The 21,817-nt window shown below is 41.7% G+C and overlaps 1 protein-coding gene across 1 annotated transcript in view; it reads right to left on the bottom strand.

The window, feature by feature from the left end:
* Positions 1-6,768, bottom strand: part of espn (espin) — a 52,617-nt gene extending 45,849 nt beyond the window's left edge. Inside the window, exons 1-2 of the mRNA XM_062541329.1 lie at positions 6,475-6,768; positions 1,840-2,033 (exon numbers count right to left, since the gene is read on the bottom strand). Of these exons, the coding sequence (XP_062397313.1) occupies positions 1,840-2,033; positions 6,475-6,768 (488 nt within the window). The remainder of the gene's footprint in view (positions 1-1,839; positions 2,034-6,474) is intronic.
* Between the last annotated feature and the right edge of the window lie 15,049 nt (positions 6,769-21,817).

Here is a 21,817-nt window from a genome sequence, read left to right as displayed (position 1 = left end):
GGGCGTTGTAGGATGATGGACAGATGAGCAACAATGCTAGCCTGACGACGTCATACTCAATCCCTGCAGAAAAAGAATGGAGGCGGGGCTAAACTTCGGTCTGGCATCCAGGCTACAACAATGCCTCATCTATCACCAAATTATTTCTAAAAACAAAGGAGGAGAGATATATTTTTCTGAGCAGTGTACTCTGCTGCGTTTTTCGTGGTCTTAGATTGCGCTATCGCAATAACTTTACAAACCGACCAGAAAACAATGTTGAGGTATTTGTGGAGAAGATGGTTCAGGAGTTCTTCCTACAGCTTATGGTGAACTTTTTTTAGTTGCTCTGATTGCTCGCATTTTCCCCACCTGTATCAGTTGAAACGTCCCATAATCACAAGGAGCAGTATCAGACTCAAACGTCCCATAATCACAAGGAGCAGTATCAGACTCAAACGTCCCACAATCACAAGGAGCAGTATCAGACTCAAATTCTGACTAGAATTGAGAATGACGACGTCAGGCTGGGTCTATCCAAGAAACTGGGCAAAAATGCATTTAGCACTTGGCAAGACCCCTACTTAGCTTTCTAGTTTGAAACAAAGATTTAGATTTCTGGACACAACTATAGAGCGTGGCCTAGTTATTGTTAAGTCACATTAACGATGGATCAATAAGCATATGAGCCCTTGTGGGTCAAATATGCTAACTGTGTTGCATTACAAATGGAAGTAGCTGTCTATGTACTGAAGCGTTGCCCTCAGTGACTGCGGTGTCACTTGCACGGGACCACTTTCAGAGGTGCGGCGTGCGTCGCTAACACTGGCTCTACCACCCATGGCGCAGGGCAGTGTTGTGTTTCTCCCCCAGAGATCTAGTGACCATATAAAGGGGTTACAGTGCAGGGGTGGTTGCAGCTTAAGGCACAGGAGCTGCTCCCCATGTTGCCAAATACACAAGTGTCAAGTGCCCTGGCACAACTCACTCTCCAAGGTAATCCCTACTTGGCACGTCCCCAAGAGGGGTACGAGCATCTTAGAGGAAACAGTCAAATGCACCACTCTTTAAATGCTCATGGCAATACTCACACCTCAGATTACAGCACTCTCTAATCACCAGAGACAAACTCTCTATAACTATATCAAGCTTCTGTTCATTTTGGGGTAAAGAAGCATGATTTTGACATTAAACTTTGAATTTATGAGTGAATGAATGCATTTTAGTTCTGTGTACAGTGTGTGTACACAGAACTAACTTCTGAACCACTTCTTCTCCTTGAAAATGCACATAAAACAAGAATAAATCTTCAGGGGGAAAATGCATCATTACATTTCTCTTGCATTAACATGAGGATATACTGTATGCATGAGAACTTTTCTCTCACTCCACTTGAAAAACAGTGATTGACTTAAGAGCTTAAAAGACAGGCCAAAGCATCCAGGAAAAAGGGGACGGTAGCGGCATCGGAAATGGATCCGTCTGATGAGAAGGTTAAAGAGATGAAGATAAGCTGCCTGGCTGCGGTCAGCTCTCTGCTGAAAGTTCTCCCACCTGCTGCTACCAGGCCGGTCCTGTGACACAATACCGTAGGATCCATGCACACTTTTTGGATTGGAAAGGTCAATGCAATTAAACTACAACCGACACCCTTTCAACCACTTGCTAACCACCTGTAAACACAAGTTAACCACTTTCACCCACTCACAAAACAACAGCTGCCAACATAAAGAGTAAGATCTGACAAACTTCAACCATTATCAAAAGACACTGCTGATGCGCAAGCATCACACAAGGCACAGAGCATAATTAACTGACAATGGCAAAACGTCAGTGAGGAGGAGAGGGAGGCATCCTTACTTTGGGCTGTGGCCCAGCAGCAGTCGAAGGGAGGGGAGGTCACCCTTGGCAGCGGCGTAGTGCACGGGAAACGCGCCGGACTCTGTGCACAGGCCGGGGTCACCCTCGCCGCTCTTCAGCAGCCAGTCCGTGATCTCGTGGTGGCTGAAGCGCGAGGCGAGGTGGAGAACCGTGGCGCCTGAGCAGTCCTTGTCCTGAGGAGAAGACAAGCACAGGTGAGATTGGTCGCGCAACGCAGGTCGGGGAATCCACCTGGTATGTTGGTGGTGACCAGAGGAGTGGAGCTAGGGGTAAAGCCATCACCTACTGTACACACCTGACACATTTTCATCATATCTGTGAGATTTCATTGGCTGTTGAGGTCGATGTCACCAGCCTTTCCCTAGACTCATAAACTCTGGGCCCTATTCTGATAATCTAAATGCATGGCCATTGGTCAGTCAGTGGCAAAAAGCTTAAACACATTTAAGGGGGTGTCTAGTTCACATTCGGGGTGGATTTTTTTATGAAACGTCAGGCGCATTATTCAAAAAGTTTGCTCTTCTGTTTCTTAATCAGTCATGGGTGTATTTTGGGCTTAACATCCTGTCAACCAATGAGAGTGACATCTGTCACTCCCCACACCCCTGGGAACAAAGCTTGATAAAATTTAAGCGAATGGTGAAAAATCCACCACTGACTGCGTGTAAGACAAAAACAAGCTTCGCGTCGGGATTGGCTCCGCATTTCTGATGATCAAAACAGAGTCCGCTATGTTAAATTCCTTATTCCTTTATTCCTTATCACAAACTGAATGATGCTTTGGAATAATGATTCTGTTTTATCTTTAGTCTGCGATTTACTTTATTATGCCTAGCATGCAAATCACTTTAATAAATAAATCAACATACAATACAAATATAAGTACTGTGATATTTCTTGCTGGAAGGGCTTGTGAAGCTATTGGGGTATAGAACATTTGCATAATGACACAGTTTTGCTACAATGCAATTTCATGACCACATCAGCAGAACAATGTCAGGTGAGCATATCTCCAAACTGCATCAATCTATGCAGTCCTCCAAATACTGTGCATCTTCCTGGTCCCAAGTTTGGAAGAGAGCCTTTGATACTATACTCGACAGCTTCAGCACAGGAAATACAAGTCATGCTATTCCAACCCACTACTGACTGCTCATCCATACACTAGTTACAGCACCAACAACAAATCCTTATCTCTGTTGCATTATTTATGATTCCACCACAGAAGCCTACTCAGAATGCCATCTCGATAGTCCTAAGAAATCAAACGCAGAGTTGGACACAAAGCCTGTAAGCTGCAGTGTGCACTGTCCATTCAGCCTCTCCACTCGGATGGTGAAGATAATTGGCAATAATGGACACAGGCAAAGGAAAGAGAGAGGTCTCATTACATGGCAGGCTCTGCTTTTTCCATTTTATTACAGAGCATAAAGTCACGGAGGCGACATAGCTGAACTGACTGGCTGACTGACAACTGACAAGCATCACTGAGTTCACATTTCTCATCGAGGTCTCACATGGCCCTGGTTGCTCACCACACACTAGCAGAGAAGGCAGTTGCATGAATAATGCACTAAAACTAATACAGCATACTGAGAAACATCTTCTTATTTGGGAATTTATTCATTTCAATAACATAGAGTTTCATTTAAATTTCTAAAAGACATCATCAGCCAAGCAAAAAAATCCTCTCCGACTTCTGAGTATAGTTTTGAAATTACATAATCTACTGATGATCATTATTTATTTGGACTTATTGAGAATCCATTCACCTGGAATGTGTGGCAACATACCTGCCATAATGTATTTAGCATTGTTATTTTGTTATTTTTAGTCATGTTGACTTTTTATCATCCCGTTTACACTGGGTTGTTGTGGTGTATGTTGTGTGTGGTGTCTTAAGCTGCTGGGACCATGAATTTCCCCTTGGGGATCAATAAAGTATTTATCTATCTATCTATCTATCTATGTAGTAATTACTATAATGTAATGTGAGAGAATGTAGCACTGTCTTAATCATTCATGGGGAGGCTAGAATGATCACAAAAATCACTCATGCATCTCTCAGCCTTTCTCCTTCCCCAGACCACTGAATGACTAAGAGATCACTTTCTCCAGCTTCTCGAATATTTGCTCCCAGCATCTTGGGAACAAAGCAAACAGATCCTATGATCCGAATCACAATTAATTGGCCTATTCATTCATGAGGAAGGGGAAGCTGAATGCTTTAAATATCTCAATGTGTAAGGAGCATTCAGGAGTGAAGGTCAAAATGAACCAGTCATATGTCCAAGACTTTTGCACAGTAGGCTATGCAGTATATGGCAAAGTATAATATCTTACCTCTAACTAAATCTAAACCTCCATTTTTCCTATTATGTGAGAGGGAGACCTACATATTTGCAGGATATATATTTTAAATTGACACAAATTACAATCAACAACTCAATTATTTGAGTTTCACTCAGTGACACTCCTCTTGTTCTAAAGGATAAAGAATTATCATTAAAGATGGCTGAACATGACTGGTCTGAACCCCAACAATGTTGGTTGGTTTATAAATCGAGGCCAACGCAATGATGCCATTCTGCTTCTACTATTCTTAAATGTTGACCTTTTGGCAAACACAGCGCAGTGCATGACACTGCGTTTTCCACCCGGTCAGCTGAGTGCCCCATATTGCTGCATCATTCTTCATATGCTTTAATCGTCTTTCCTCGGCGCTATATCTGGGAGCTCGAATCATGCAAAGCCTTTAGAGTAGCACTGGGGCTCACACTCACACGCCGAGAGAACACCACTCGCTGCTGCACCAGGTAGCCACACCTGAGCACTGCTCGATCCCCCCTCCCCCCATGTGCACAGCGGGTTCCAACCCAACTGGACTGCATATTGTGTGCGGGACACAATGCATACATTTCGCTATATGTTTGTTTTGGGAATCAGCCTGCGCAGTGAGTGGGTCATATTTCATGTGGATTAATGGATTACGCCTCGGAGTAGCCTTCATAACACTAAACATGGGAATTCATGGGAAACTCAAGGTTCCCATGCATGGCACGACGACGTGCCGTTTACACATAGACATAATCCAAAGGTATGGCAGTCTTGGGAGTACCCAACCCCCCGATCTGACTGACCAAGAGTTTGCTATGGAAGACGAAACAAAGTGGCCATATTAGGGCTAATAGCCTTGCCCTCCATCTCAAACGAGGCTCAGGCAAAGAAATAAATAAATGATTTCACGCCACACATCACAGAAATCTTTTCCCCCTGCCACTGCTGTTTGAAGTAGGCTCTAGACAACATACACAAAGCCACAACAACACGGCTTCACATTAATCTACTTACAGGCTCTCTGAGAACTGAGCGTTGTACCAGTATACCACAGTACACCCAGTATCTGGGCGCAAAACAGATCAGATGGTTTAACCCTGCCTGACCCAGGCCAGCGTTTTAGGACCAGCTTTGTCTGAATGGAGACTTCAGCAAGCTTTTTCAGAGCGTTCTCTCTAACGCCCCTTTCCTAATTGAAGTGCTGGTGCTGGTGCTGGTGATGTGGTATTGTAATGTAACTACACAAGATTGTGTCAAGACTAGGCAGTATGCGGTCATATGCCTTGCCAGATAAGAAAGGCTCTTATCTACACCTGTAAAGATAATGGGCGGTGCACACATTGCTGATATCTTGACAATTCTGGGAAGCTATAGAGGGAAAGAAAGATTTCCAATTAGGTAATTGGCCGTGCTGTTTGCAGGGATATTACTCGTATGGCGGAATAAAAATGTTCAAGAAAGAAGTCAGTGTGTCTCGTCCTGTCTACATTATAATCCATTGACGATGACCAACCACTTCCTCAGTCCTGTCTGTCACTGTCCAGGGTGGACACCGACAGTTACTGTCCTATCCAATGACTAACCACAGGTTTCATGCCTTGTATGACTGCATCTACAGTAGGCTACTTCATACGCAGTTCTACAGTATACTGACTCCATTCTTTGTTAATTGTTTGCACTAGTCTGCAGAGAGTCTGGGAAACCAGTGTCCGCAAATGTTACACAATGCTGTTGGGAAGCCCATTCACATTATGGTTGTTCCTTTGGTTGTGGTTTATAGCATAATACAAATGAGATGTATGGACAGATGATTGTTTGATGGCAACAGCATCAGTCCTTATGAGACAGAGGAACAATGAGGTAAACTGTCACAGTCATGTTGCTCAGATGCTTACTCACACTTCATATGATGCACAAGGCTGCTCTGAACTATAAAAAGAATATTCCAGATGAACACCCATCCAGAGATTACAGTACCGTGACCAGGGTTCTCCTCCCTAAGCAGATGGACTTAGGAGTGACTGCAACAGAACGATTAAGCCATGAAAGCAGTTTACCGACATAGGCTAAGACAAGTGCAGAGGATACATTTACTGCGAGGAATTTCCCTGGATAACCCTACGTATGATAATTGACTTCACTATGTTAGGTCAAGTGACACCATACCATCTTCACACATTTATTATATATTTGCTCAGCAATTTAGCAGGTACTATCACACAAAATAGGCTATACTCAAAAGTGGGCATGCAAAGTTCATTTGTTGACAACACTTACCGTGGCGCGACAGCCTCCTTGGGTAAGTAGCCATTGCAAACAGGCTAGGTTGCCCGTGGCAGCAGCGTCGTGTGCGGGACTAGCGCCATTATTTGCTAAACTGTTCCCAGGCAGAGCCGCTTCTTCCACCAGGTAACGTAGGCATGTCAGCTTCCCCGCCCGGGCTGCATGGTGGACCGGGGACGCTCCGAGCAAGTCTTTCACATCACTGTTGAGAACTTTTTCAGCCAGTTGCACTTTTAGAGTTTGTACATCTCCCTGCCGGGCGGCAAGAAGTGTCCGCTCAACCACCATGTTTAGAGCTGCTCCGCGTCTCCTTTGAACAGTTTATGAGTTCACCATGAAAAGGTTAGGCCGTTTCGAACTTGTGTTCATCTATCAGTAATGACTGCTGCGAGATTATCTCTTGTTCATGCCCCTACCTCCAAACATATTATCATATCACAGGGCAAATTAAATGGCTCGCCGGAGTGCGACAGGTCACAGTCTTCATTACACAAATTATTTAAAGGTAACCCTCATGACGAATAAATGTATAACAAATTAATGGGTTTGAAAGCAAATAGTTGGAGGACCTCTTTACCTCCGAGGACGTTAGCACTAAGATGATCTCCAACTAATACAACCATGGTAAACCCACATTATATGGAGGTAAACTACAGTAAATTGTTATGGATTGGTGTGCATTCCAATTGGAACACTCAATCCAGAATATCAAAATAATGTGCGTTCCGTTTTTGCGCCTCTCGACCTGCCCAGATTCTCCGCTGCGTAGGCTAATTCAGCAGAAGATAAGTAAATTCACCAGAGTGCTCCTGTATTCTTCCCCGTCGACGCTCGAGGAACGCTACTTCACCTGGTGACGATCCTGTTTTTACGTTTCTGTCACCGCACTTCTCTCTGCTCCTCAAAAACGACTTTGCCAAGTGCGCTTGCCGGTAGAAAACACAAGATTGCCTAGGCTATCTCTGAAGATGAATTCGTGCCTAGTGGAAGCGGCTGCCGTGGATGGCCACGAACTCAACTTGTTGAATAATCCATAGAGGGGAGGAGAATCGGTCCGGCAGTGAGATATTTGTCCCTTTAACGAGCGACTCAAATGTTAAAGGTACAGTGCCGTATATAACCCACATTTTCGATCCATCCTATAGAATTGCTCTTGATTTGTGCGCATTTACTCATTCACAGGACCGTGTATTGAAGGCGGGCATTATAATAATGGGTTTCAAATATACCAAAAGTCTACAGGTGGCAGGCAGTGTACAGGGCCAGCCTACATAACATTTCTCCCGCAGGTGCATTGATCCTCATCATTGGTGTGAGTCAGGATTCTAGACATTCTAATCTAGACATTTACCCACTGTCTCGGTACCAGAACTTCATATGCCATTGAAGTGCAACTGTAGTTTCATGCATGTTAGGCTGTGACTAAACACTTTTAATTATCAATTTGATTAATTGTCTTGAATTGTAAAATGGCAAAGGCACATTTTAGGCGTTCCCATTAAAAGAGTCGATTCTGTGCCATGGTTAGATTGTTAGATTAACATGTTAGATTGTGTTATCAGCAGGTGTATTTGATAAATTAGTAGGCTAGGCTACAATTTCTTTGTAGAATTAGAGCACCAGTTTATTGACTGTGGGATTTATTTCAGTAGCCTCTATTAATGCAATTGGTGAGTGATTGAACGATTGAGTAAGGATTGAAGGCTACCATTGACAAACATGTCACTTAAGACGTCACCACAAGCAGTAGACTGCCTGCTGGCCATAACGTGCCATTACGCTGCACGCACCATGATATGACAAATATCAGGCCAGGCCTACTGTTTGCTCGCTGAAACCCCCACATATGTATGTAGCATACAACCTATAATTATGCTAGACTCATGTGCCTATCAAAATTAGACCTACCACTGCGCATGTCGCAAGTAGTACATCAGGGTCGGACACAGGATGCCTTGCCTTTGGCTTACTGTTGCCATGCAGTATGCTGTACTTTCTGCGACCAAGAGATGGCAGAGAAGCACAGTATTTCACATCAGAAGCACTTGTTGCGTTAGACTTTATACATGTAAGGCTGGGATTATACTTGCCGTTAGACCAAGCGTAAGCGTATGCGTCCGTGTGCGACCTGCTGTGTCCTGTGTACAGACTCGCTGCAGCATTACGCACCTTACTGGAGGTCTTCACCAGGGGGAGACTAGTAGCCTAATATCAGATGTGGATGTGGCCATGTGCCATTGTTTACTCTCATGATTGCCCCCAGCTTTGATGTCGATAATGCATCTTGCAGTCACTTTGTTTTGGCAATGATCGCCCCCTACTTTCTTGTCAGTATTGCATCTCGCGGACGCGTCGTGTTCGCTTGCGACGACGTGCACGACCGACGCACCAAACGACCGCAAAATACGCGAGGCAGCCATGATGCGTACACGAACGCGTTGTCTACAGCAAGTCTAAACGTGCCTTAATAGGCTGTGGGTGGGGTGTAAGGTGGATATCAGCTGTCGATGACCATTTTTCGATCTGGGGTGCGTTTCTAGAAAAGTTAGCAACAGCGTTGTTTAACCACCGTGGTGCGACGCAACTTGCTATCAAACAACGACAGTGTTACACCTGTTTCCAGAAAGCATCGTACCTGTGTCGCAATTCGCTACCTCCGTTGTTCGAACACCGTTGTTCCAACAACGTTGTTGAGGACCCAGCGGCACATTTCATTGGTGGAAAAGGTGTCAACGTATAATACCCCACCCACTAGAAATGCTCCGTCACTGGATGCCTATCACTTGTCTTTTATAGATTCTCCTTTCCTTCCTCGATCCTCGTCCTCACTGAATGATAGGGCGGCAACAATGGGATAGAGGACCGAGGATCGAGGAGGGATGTTGAGAGGCACCCACTATGTGTCGACGAGTCTAATTTAAACCCAAAGTGATTCATGCTGGCATTATCATTGCTATCAGAAAAAAACGTAAACCTATGCAAGCACATGAAACAGTTTGCTTAAGCTGTCCAATATATGTACTTATTTGTGTGAAATATCTAAAAAATATCAGTACAAAATATATATGGCCTGGACTAATTACAAATTATCACAATACTGAATCGGTGTCTGGTGGTTCAGCTGTTGCATGTCAGTACATTGCGCGCGCGGCACAAGTTCGCATCTTACCTCTCCATGTCACTTTTGAGTAAGAGCAGGCATACCACACACACAACAATAGGTTATACCCTAAATATATTTAATTGCTTTACATCGAGTGGCCAGGAACACGACATCAGTTTAATAGTTCCACGACATTACTTATTAGGGTTATTTCCACGTTTCACTAGTCAGAAACAAAAGCATGTGTGATGCATAGGCCCTACGGGAAAAGAACCTACGATGTTGAGGTGATAAGCCACCTGCCTTAACCACTACACTAATGAACGGTGTGATTGACCCGAGGGTTAGTCAGTATCATAACAGTAGCCTACCAAAACGCAAACCAACACGCAAATGAACGCAAGGTAACACACGTAGCAAGAATGAGCCCAACGGTATTTTACTTTATATTAGCCTACAGTATAGCGCAATCATTGAGTCACGAGAAAACAACAACTTAGTGATTTTTGGTTGGGCGCTTGTGATTTTTGGTCAGGCGATCTTGCACTGACGACATCACCAACTGGAACTCCCAAGGTACGACACAGGTGCGACTGCCCAGGGGCAGTAGTTCAAACGACCAAACTTTGCGTCCTTGTTTGCGATTGAGAGTTTGAACTACCTTTTCTAGAAACACCAAATTCAAGAACGACGGAGCGAACTCCCAAGATTGCGACGCAAGTTAGCAAACGACGCTTTCTAGAAACGCACCCCTGAATAGCCTGCTGTGCACACATTTAGTTGAAATACTGATCTAGTTTATTTTCCCCTTGAATCTTCCATCTAGAAGTCACTTTTGACTAATGTCAGGTTCAGTGTGTGGTGTAGGCTAGTATTATTCAGTGTTCATTAGAAGGCTCACGAATGTAAACTTGTAGCCTATTTAAACTGAAATAACACATATTTCTTTCACCCTATTCGAATACAATTGCAATATATGTTGCCATTGCCCGAGCATCACCCATTTGTTAGGTCAACAGCAAACCCCAACCTAATTAAACACTTCTTATCGTCTGCTTTGTCTTTTTTCCGCTCCAATGCGTTTCATATGTCCAACGGGTAATACTCCCCAGAGAATATAATGCCTCGTGCTTGACGCGTGCACTGCGGGCAATCTGTCACAGTCCGAGTGATACTCTAGCACGCGCCACATTTGGTGACGCATGACGCGTGCGCTGGAGTCCCAGAGGAGCAGCGTCTGTGTCATGTTCATGATCATAGTATAATGTGTAGAACAGCGCATCAATCATTTCTCAAATTTCAATCCGTTTGAGGAAAAAATGCCGGTCAAATTTTACGCTGCTCCATGCGGCTCTACAAAAAGTAAAGGACACTAGAACATAAATGAATGTAGGCATAGGATTTCAGGATTTAAATTGGGAAGCTTGTTTTTTTGTTGTAGGACTATAGGCTACGTTTTAATATAAGGCACACTCTACTATCAAACTCGTAACCAGTAGCCTAGTCTTAATGGTTATTCTAACTTGACTGAAAACTTTCAAATATGACTTAGGCTATGTTTTAATATGGCCTCTTTCTTAAGGGCATTATATTAAACCTTTACACCCGTCGCGTGGGAAATTCCCACGCCGTATAAAGACACTAACTGTCATTCCCAACACAAGGCACGAAGCCTGGGAAAGCACTTTTACCCTGCACGCGTCAGGCGTGTGACAGTTATTCAAATTCACTCCCATTATATTCAAGTCTGTCCTAACCGAAACCCCATTGTGTCCACCATCTGGTGCCTGGCCCCACTTAGAGCAGAACAAAACTGAATTGTCTCTGTAGGTTTCATTAAAGGCTTTCAGATTCATAAAACGTGTAGGTTTATGGCGGGAAGTTTGAAATGGGCGCTCGATATCCCATGTGACATGAACAAAAGCTGTAGAAGCACAAAGGCACCAGCTAACCAATTAGGTTGCACCCTTCCTGCCTTAAAATTAAGGGTTTTTTTTTGTTTTTTTTTACTCATACAAAATAAACAAATAAACGAAATAGTACATTTGATTTCGTTTGAATAAGAAACATTGTGAACTGGAGCTATTTTAACTGATAGGCTATTTTTGCCTCTGGCCAAATTATCCCAACTTTAATTCTAAATTGGTCACAAATAATAACATTTTAAGACAAAAACGTAATGCTTAAAAATATTGAAAAACGTATTTCAGAACTGTTCCTTTCGCAGAATTCCTGAACTGTCAAGTAGCCGTTCCTTCACAGTGCCAGCTTGGTTAGGAGACCATCTGCTGCACTAGCCCTCGCTCGCGCCTGCTCGTGCCTCCAATTAGTTCAGCTTCAGTGAGCACCAGTCAATCAGAAATCAAATGACAACAACTGGTTCCGCCTTTTTGGCACAGGCAACAACATGGCACTTGCTGAAACAGGAAAAATGAAATAGCCCAATATTTCGAAACATTAAAAATAATTTATGTTCACCTCTTCTTCAGGACGAATTCCTTTTTTTTTGCTCTTAAAAAGACAATCGTTGACGTTTACTGATTCTGATTCAATTGTGAAGGCATACTGAAGACAGAAAATCCCATGCTAGTTAATAATGTAGATATAGATATAAATTAGGATAGATAATATCCTAATATTGAAATATTAGGTTACTCATGGAACATAAACACATAGCCTAGTTGGGTAGGCTTATAAAAGTTACTTGGTTATGTAGGTCATAATGTGCCTTTCTTCTTTGTAGGCCAACTAAATTATTATAGGCCTACATTTCATAATTGGACTTATAGCCTTTTATAATACCCAGCTTCATAGTAAAAAAAAACACAACACAAGGGACATAGATCTTTATTGTTTTTGCTTGGGAAAAAGACACGGAGACCAACGCGCTCAAATCTTTATTATTATTGATGAGCAGACCAGCAATGTAGCCTAATCCCGGCACAGTCTTATCCAATCAACATGCGTCTGTTGGCGTTTGGCGTCAAATACCAGCCAATCGTCATCCCTTTGTGCAATTAGTGTAAACTTGTCTGAACAATGACATTACAGACAGATTGTACAGTTCACTTCAATAATCGTGTACCCAAACTAGTTAGAAATACCTATACAATATTTAGCATGTTAAGAGTAAAACAGTTGATTTGTGTTTATGCAATGCACACCAATAACATTAACACATTGAAGAGATACAAATCTATGATATTCTTGTAAACATAGACCAATGAACAATACTAGGCTGTACAGGAAATGTAATGTTCATCTGTTCATCTTACATTTCATGTGATTTCATAGTAATACATATCTCTTCCCATCAAAGAGTAAATATTACAAACTCAGATTTTTAAAACTTTGGTTAGCACTCAAACAATAGGCTAGCCTAACTACCTGTAGAGACAAAAGACAACTGCAGAAGACAAAAAAATCTAAAAATGTATTTGGCCACGTCATTTTTCATAATATTTTCTTTCTTTCTTTCTTTTGTGCTTGCTTATGTCCCACCCTGTTACTTTACATCAGGCATGGAGGTAATTTAGATAAATGCATTTATCTAAACATATATGTTTATGTTTAAAAGCCTACCACTCCTTTCTTTGTAAAGACCTGTTTTAAATATCATTATTAGACCAGAAAATGAATTGTACCAACAGATGGACTGTAGCATGTTGTTCAAACCAATCTAGTCTAAAAGCAATTCACTTAGTTATTAAATCAGATGTCTATCAATTGCCCATGGACATGTGCACTGTAAGAGTGCGGTTCTGCTGCAGCAAGGTGAGCATATTCAGCCTGTATAGTTTATCTGCACCTGGAATGGAGTAGCTTAAATGCTTGATCTCGTGATACTAGACAACACCTGTGTTTCATTTCTTGGTATGTTATGGCTGTTAGTAATATTGCTTTTACAGAATGTTGTGTCTGGATTATCAGGTGAATTTACCCAAGTGGTCTCAGGTAATGTTAAATGAAATGGTAGACTACCAGGCACAAAAATGTCTCATTTTCATGGTCTTATTAGGTGATCAAACAAACAAACAATGGTCTAAGTAGGCTACCCATCATTTCTGTAGTTTCTGTACTGTTTATCTCAACTGTTGGTATTGAGAGAACTGCCCAGTCTTGCACCATCAAATGAGGCAGACTAATAAAGAATTCATTTTACAGTTACTGATATTGAACTGTTTGTAAATTTACCTTAACATTTATTCATTCACTTGAATGAATAAAAATAAATTCACTCATTGCCTTGGTTGCTTTGCTTGTTTTTACAATAGCCCTGTTGCACATTAATTTGATTATCCATAATTGATTAGGCTAAATCTGCTTCATTTTGAAAAGACTCAACTCATTATAGAGCACTATCAAAATAATGATCAATGATAATGATCAATATATAGGATATAAATCAATTAGCCTACTGTAAAATATGCCTCAAATTATTATTGGCAAATATTGGTATTGCATGGCCATCAAGACTGAAAATATGTAGGTCAAAGGTTTTTCCTCATTTGATTTCATGGCAAGTGCATTCTAAATAAAAAATGCACTTGTTCACCAACTTCGCCTCCCACAATTAACTCCCACTGTTGACCTGCTCCTGTATCTGCGCACCCACACGCTTCATCTAGCTGCAGAGGGATGAGCAGCGGCAAGTTTTGGTGAGAAAACTGAAGTCTGACCTTTCCCACCCTCCGCGGGTCCTGTCTTCCTCAAGACAATGACAGACAATGACTGCCATTAAAATACACTTATTTGTCTCTCATGAACCGTAATGAAACGTGGACATAGACGTCGGGGACTTAGACATAGACTACTGCAGGTCCTCTCATCACCACTTTCTTCATCTCCATCTTCTTCTTCTTCACCTGATTATCTTCACATGAAATAAAAACATGTGCAGCCACTCACACCTTAATTGTCTCCTGTGATGTGACACAATTGTGCACGACATATACAGTTTCGTAAAAGAATATATCAATACTGATACATTTCACATATATTTACCATTTAATGTTTAACGTTGATTTATTTCAAACATCTTGCTTTCGGCATGATGTCATATCATTTCTATATGCAGAAATACGTTTTTTCCACAAAAGCCACCAATGAATGAAGCTTATGGCTATTCAGAGATCATGCTGGCAAATGGTGTAGCTGAGGCTACATCTGTAGTAGCCTACATAAACATGACAATTGTATTGATGAAGCGGTGTCTTGGCTACTGTGTCAAATAACACACACATATAAACATGTAGGCTACAGTAACAAATATTTAGTGTCTTATTAGAAAGAGAACATAAACGCGGAACTTACCGTAACCAGGGCTCTGTGCATCCAGGCCAGCTTGTGAAAGATAGCAGAAATGTGGTACACGCCAGACGCGTGCAGTTGAATCGACCGCCCTTTCCATCAGAGGGCTTGTGCGCAAATGAGAGCGGGGCATGCGCGCTTGTGGGCGTGGATCTCCGCCTCCAGCCCGGCAGAGGAAACCTCTGAACACATGTCTGATTATAACCTCAACACCCATTGTGTCATCGCAAAGAAAACAGGTTTCATAAAACCATAGGCCTACATGGAGAAAAGTCTAATAAATTATATATTGTTCCACACAATATTAAGCAATTGTCTGTGAGCATTTATTAGTATTAGCTAGTCTAAGCACATGTATGTAAACAATGTAATGTATGTACACATGTATGTAAACAATGTATGCAATGTAAACAGTTTAAACTTTAAAAAAAAAAGCATAGCCATGAATATTATCGACATTTCCATATTAGACTATATGGAAATACATGTTTCAACATAAATAATACTAATATACCATAACCAAAGTGTACCAAATAGTTGATTGTACTGATGGTGTCCTTCTCTCCATAATTCATTCCGAATGATGAGCCATCTGTCCCTTTGTCCCAGTGGCTCGTGCCGTTCTCGTGCGCTGTCTGAGTGCAGGTCCCCGGCCACGAAGCAGCTTGGAGACTTTTGACAAATACTTTGCTGCCACTATTTGTCTAGTAACATTTTCCTGAAATTGTCCCAAATTGTTAGAGTAAAACTCCAATAGACCGCGTCTGATGATTGACGCATAGTCTACAGAGGTACCCCTGTGCTCTGGTTGGGAACATGACGGCAAATGATTAAAAACTGATTAAAACACAGGTTGGACTCAAGAACTGATAGATTATACGCTAAGTAAGTTTGTTGTGGTGTTTTCGTGAGACCAAAAGCTTCGTGATTGGTTTGGCACCACAAGTTACGCGACGCCTTGGATACGTGTTTGATTTGTTGAAAGAAATTACTCTGTGGACAAAGTTACTGCACCAGATGTGTGTCTAACATGGCTTGGGTTTTAGCGTGGGTATTTTAATTGTGACCAGATCCTGTTCATGCCATTAGTGGCGACTAGGCGACCCCCTGGACATGTGCGTAAATGATATGTAATACCTGTGCGTGCGCATGCTGCGTGACGCAAACAACACTCAAACACTTTGTTTGGTTTGGTCTGGCTTTTCCGCCAATCGGAGTGTGATGCAAGCACAGAAAACTACATCAATAGTTTATATTTGGCCATCACAATTTAAATATTTGGCGTCGGCGTCTCAAGCGCAATGACTGCTATCCATATGTTGCAAGCTTACATGGAGACGTCAATGGTTTGGCGTTCCTGACTGAATATACCACAAACATTGGGCTGAAGTCTGAAGAAAATGTTAAGCTATTGTAGTTGAAGCACAAGATAACATTTATTTTATGCTATATTTTAAATTAATAGTTGAGTAAACGCATTTTTGCTTCAGTCCACGGACTGACCCGTCAGCCATCTGGTAGGCTGTATAGCCTATATACTCTACGCTCGTGCCGTTCCCGTGGCGTGTGTCACGCGGCTGCCAAACTCCCCAAGCACCTCAGGACAAGCCCTTTAATTTATCAGCACACAATAAATGCTTACTCCAAATGGATGTCCAGTTCAACAAAGTATCTCAAACACTCAGAAGTCTTCTATATCTATAGAAAGGGAAGGGATAACCACAAGTAAATGTAGCCTATAATGTTGAATACAAAGAATGTTTATCTACATATATCGCACAAATATATAGACACAACATCACAAAAGAGAATGACGAAGTCGAATGGGCTTTGCATTCACATTTTGCACATTTTCCGGGAAAGGACAGCAAACTCTTTTCATCAGGATCCTGTAGGCTTCATGTGAACACAACACAATACACAAGTGTCTAGTTGTGCTGTGAAAATAAATGATAAAAGTCCGCACACTGCTAGAAGCTCCCAAACGTTTATTTAGCACAACGTTTCGGACCAAGGTCCTTGGTTGCACCTTGATAAAGGACCTTGGTCCAAAACTTTGTGCTAAATAAACGTTTGGGAGCTTCTATCAGTGTGCGGACCTTTAACATTTCTTTTCACTTATTTTTGTTCCAGCACCTGTACTGCTGAGATGTGCGCGCATTCTCTTGTTTTTAATTGTCCTGTGACATATTATTTTGAGTCGCGCAATAACTGATTGTATTTTAGGTAAACGGCACTGACCAAATGCTCAGTAATGATAGCATTCAGGCCCATGATATAACACCCCATAGATAATAGTTGGCAATACATTTTAAATATATTTTTTTATAATTTCATATTTGTCTGCGTTGATGTAGGGCTGTAGGTAATGATTTCAAGGAAGTGGTCCCTTTTAAGGCTGTTAATGAGTTAGAGATTCACAATGTTTTACCATACTGTGTTTGAGTTGCATTATGCAGAAGGCAGACGCGCCACCTTGCTGACGTGGTACTGTCTCTTGGGCGTCAAAAATACGCAAATTCTGTCGGGACCCAGTTACATTTCTTTTCGGTGACAGATGTTTTCTTTCACGAGAGCGTTGTTTGGGCTTGGGAAGCTGTTTACCGATTTTGGGCTTTCACCTTGGCACGATGGTGCTGGAACAGCTGGGCACCGCAGTAGAAGTATCATCGCCTGATTGTGATGACCTGTGGCGAATATTTGACAGCTTTTCAGCCAAGTCTGTAGCCTATGCCAATATTCATTTGTTCCAGCTATAAGTTCGCATCATCGCATGGCTATCTATCCTTACTTTAATTCTTTGGACAACTTTGTATGTTAGAGGATATACCTTTGACACGCTCACATGCCAGTTTCTGAAATGAGAATTTTTGTACAGTATAGATGCAGAATGTCATATGCAAGATTATCATATGCAAAGCAGTCACTCGTGTTTACTTATGTATTAACTTTGGATGAGGCTGTTTCATCAATGCCATCAAAGTTGCTCTCAGAATGAATGTATGTGATGGTTAGAGTAGAGTATACCAAGGTGTTACACTGATTATCATCCGTTGAATCTACACATTTAAGAATAATGTTGAGATTTCCCCCAAAAGTCATAAAACACTATTTCATGAATATAACTTTCTATTCAGTGCAGAATACTGTTGGCCATATCAAAGCTCCATTGGTAATTGCAAAGGGCTACTACATGTGATTCACCTGACATGTGTTGTTCACATAGGCTCTTTATGTTTGCATTCAAAGAAAATGTCTTCATACATGCTCAACAATGAAATGGTTGTAAGAATTCATCAATCCAGACGCTTTTGTGGCTGAAATATTGTATGAAATGTGGAAGCTTTTGTTTTCCTTGTTGTGTGGATACACATTTTGTTGTGGCAGATCTACAATACAATCAGATCTGTGTTTGATGTTTTGCTTGATACATGCTTTACGCATGTATATTTCAAGATCATGTGTGTTACCTATCCATTATGGTGTCACCATTGCTTTCAGATTCTTTAATCTGCTGTCCTAAACTGTCAACTGTTACTTCTTCCTTCACTATGAAGTCTCACTATAAAGATCAATGGCTTTTCAACCTCCTAAATCTCTTTGCTTTCTTCTTGTAAGAGGTTTCTTTTATAACTTCCGCAATACACATGTATCTTTTGTTGGTGACTGATTTCAAAAGAGGACTTTTTTTCATCTATTTTTCAAACCATTCACAGGATTTAATCTTCACAGGGAGTCCTTCAGGATGTGTAATGGCCCCAATATTGTTCTATGTACACAGCTGCTAAATGTGGTTTTATATTCTGTTTGACTCTTGTAAGATGTTTTGCCTACATCCATTCAGTGAATACTGACTCATGTGACTCAATATTACACTCCCCTGTGGTATAAGGGTAAGAACTGATCCATCACTATGTTTATCAGCAGATAAAACACCTGGATGACCTGGATAACTATCCTGTGTATCTACTCACTTTGGACAAAGGCGTCTGCTAAGCAACATAACCAACCATAACCATCTAACTTTTCATAAATGGAGAGGTTGTTCATCTTTGAAATCTGTACCACCACGATACAAAGTCATCTAAACTTGTTTGACCATTTTGTCCATGCAAAGTGTTTTTTATTATAAAAGGATTTACACAACAACACCACACGCACACACACACACACACACACACACACACGCACGCACGCACACGCACATGCACACACACTGAGATATGGCAATAATATGTGCCAGTGACTGAACTCCAACAAGATAAACTATACATGTTTTGTAGATTGGTGTCCAACAATGAAATACAGTCATTTTACACGTGAAAGAAGGGAAGACAGGATTTAAGTTCATGATATATGACAGGTTGACAAAGTATACAAAGTATTCTGAATCTAAAACTAAGCTGCTGTATTTCAGGGGTTTAGTGAAGTGGAAATCCTTGATCCTTGGGATAATGGGACTACATAGAATGTTTAGATGATACGAGGCAACATGACAGCTAGGTTGTTTGAAAAACGGATCGGAGACTAATTTGGATTTTTCTGTAGAAAAGAATAGCCAAATATGCTTCCGAGTAGCCTAGACAAAACGAAGGAGGAAAGGCCATGCTACCCTAGCAGTTTCAGCGCAGGGAAGGCGATCTCGGACGGAGAGGCCCCTGTGGAGTTCTCCGCTTCGCTGACTCTGACCCCATCTGCGCTGAGATGTTGGCTCGTGCCGGTCTCATGCCGTTTGTTGAGGGACATTGAAAGGACCAAAGAAGTAAACTAACTTCGAGACATATTTTTCTCTGTATCTTCTGTTTCGGGAATTTTCAGATGACACGGTATAATAGGGCGATTTCAGCATGGTGTTTATTATTTCTGACTTTCTTATTTTTGCTTGCTTTAGACAGTGACCTTTATAAATATAGGATCTCATAAATAGGTCTACGGCTTGGTGCGAAACAAAAAACAAAAAAAAATCATGTAGTCGTTGAGGCTTAGGCGATTTCTTGGTAATCATGACTGACACTAACAAGATGTGGGGCTTTCAGAGTTCACCATGCTGTCCTCCACAATGTCTGTGTCTTTACTTCTACCTTTAAAGTGTACATTCTTAAACAAAGAGACTTTGTTCAGCCCGCTGGCGCAGATGGGAACCCACGCTGGAGATGTAGACAAAGACTGCTCCAACCGAAATCATTCTTTGACTTTTTTTTCTGGATTCAAATCTCCTTCCCAGCGATGGGGCTGTGGTCGACAGTTAATTTGGGGCCCCATGGGACAAGAGAACGCGTGCTAGATGCACAGCACCACTAGACGATCACATTTGAGCATCAGCAAAATGGTGCTATGCATGCGCATTTGTAGGCTAGTTGTATTTCAAATGTATAGTCTTTGAAAGTGTTCCTCTGAGCATGCATTAATTTGAAACAAGGTCATATGTTTATTTATATACAGTATATATATATAAAAAACGTAAAATAGTATTGTGCCTCATCCTTCCTAATGTGCTGTTTTCCTTAGTATAGAACAAAAGAACAAAAAACTGTTGATTCATAAAATGTCCAGATTATAGCGAATACGCGTTGGAGGCTAATGGCCCTGGGAAAGAGCGTTGGCTGGAATGTTATACCGTTGGAAACCCAGTGTGCAGTTTAATACCCTTTTTTTCTCTCCCAGCCCCCCATTCCAGATGGGGGAGTGACATCTGAAGTACACACAAGCAAATCATAACTAATGATGGCGCAAGAGTCGGACAGAAGCAACGGGGAGTGGTGCAAAATGAGACCAGGACGTGAGCAGCAATGGGGGAGGGGTTGGTATGGTGGCGAAGTGGTTTGCGTGACATCCATCCATCTGTTGGACATTCATGGCTCGTGCCGCGCGCGTGAGTTCAACATCGATTTGAAAGGCAAATGCTGTCATGGGTTCATGGGGTAACTCTAGTCCCCATATAACTTTAGTCAACTATGTCCATCATTCACACCATACAATTAAAATAACGTAGAGCAATTCAGAGTGTGGAATATGAAATCATATATGATGTTGGCATAAATTCCAAGTTTGAAAGGGCTCACATTACATTATAAATAAACCATAAAGTGGATAACAAAACAAACAGATCTGAATATTTAACAGAAGACGTTTGGCACTGAACAGACCCCCACCCCCGCCGCTTTGCTGTTGCAAAGACCCTCCCCCCCATTTCAATAGTGCCCATAGTCCACAGGTGAATGTAGGCGAGATGCGCAGCGCAGGCGGGTAGCATGAATTTGGAATTTACAAGCAGGTGTTAATCCATACATAGCGTGGCTTGGGAGGCTTTAATACAAGCATCGTTATTATTTGCAAAGCAAGCACGAAGGACCCCCTCCTCCCACCCATCCAAACCAAGTTTATGACCAGGCCTACGCTTTCCAGCCCTACAGCTTTGCATGAAGACAAAGAAGGCGATATGCCTCGCAAAGATAAACTAACATATATAATATATAACATACAACAGCTACAGTCCCACATTTAACCTATCGAAAAACTTTTTGAGAACGGGAAGTATAGGCTATATTGTTGAGTTGTATATCTGTTATAAGAATATTTTATTAAACGCTAAGTTTATAAAACTAACTAACAATGGTGTAAATAAAACAATAAGCTACACTGAATGTATATATCTATAAGGACAATTAATGGAATCAATTAATTAGCATTACGTCAACCTAGGCCCACATGGGGAATATGCAGTGTCATTTCTGAAATACACTTCTAAGAACTGAAAAAAAAGTATGAAACTATCAAGGTCTTCTACTCTTAATCTCCCATCCTAACCATCATTTGTAGTTAATCACCGGCGCATGCCACTGGTGGACGCGTCAATATCACAACATGTACTTAACAGATGGCAGAGTTAGTATCGGCGGGGTCCCCTCCCAGAGGTATTCCTCT

This window comes from Sardina pilchardus, chromosome 7 (genome assembly GCF_963854185.1).
Source record: "Sardina pilchardus chromosome 7, fSarPil1.1, whole genome shotgun sequence".
Lineage (NCBI taxonomy): Eukaryota > Metazoa > Chordata > Actinopteri > Clupeiformes > Clupeidae > Sardina > Sardina pilchardus.
This window is presented reverse-complemented; position numbering and strand designations above follow the sequence as displayed.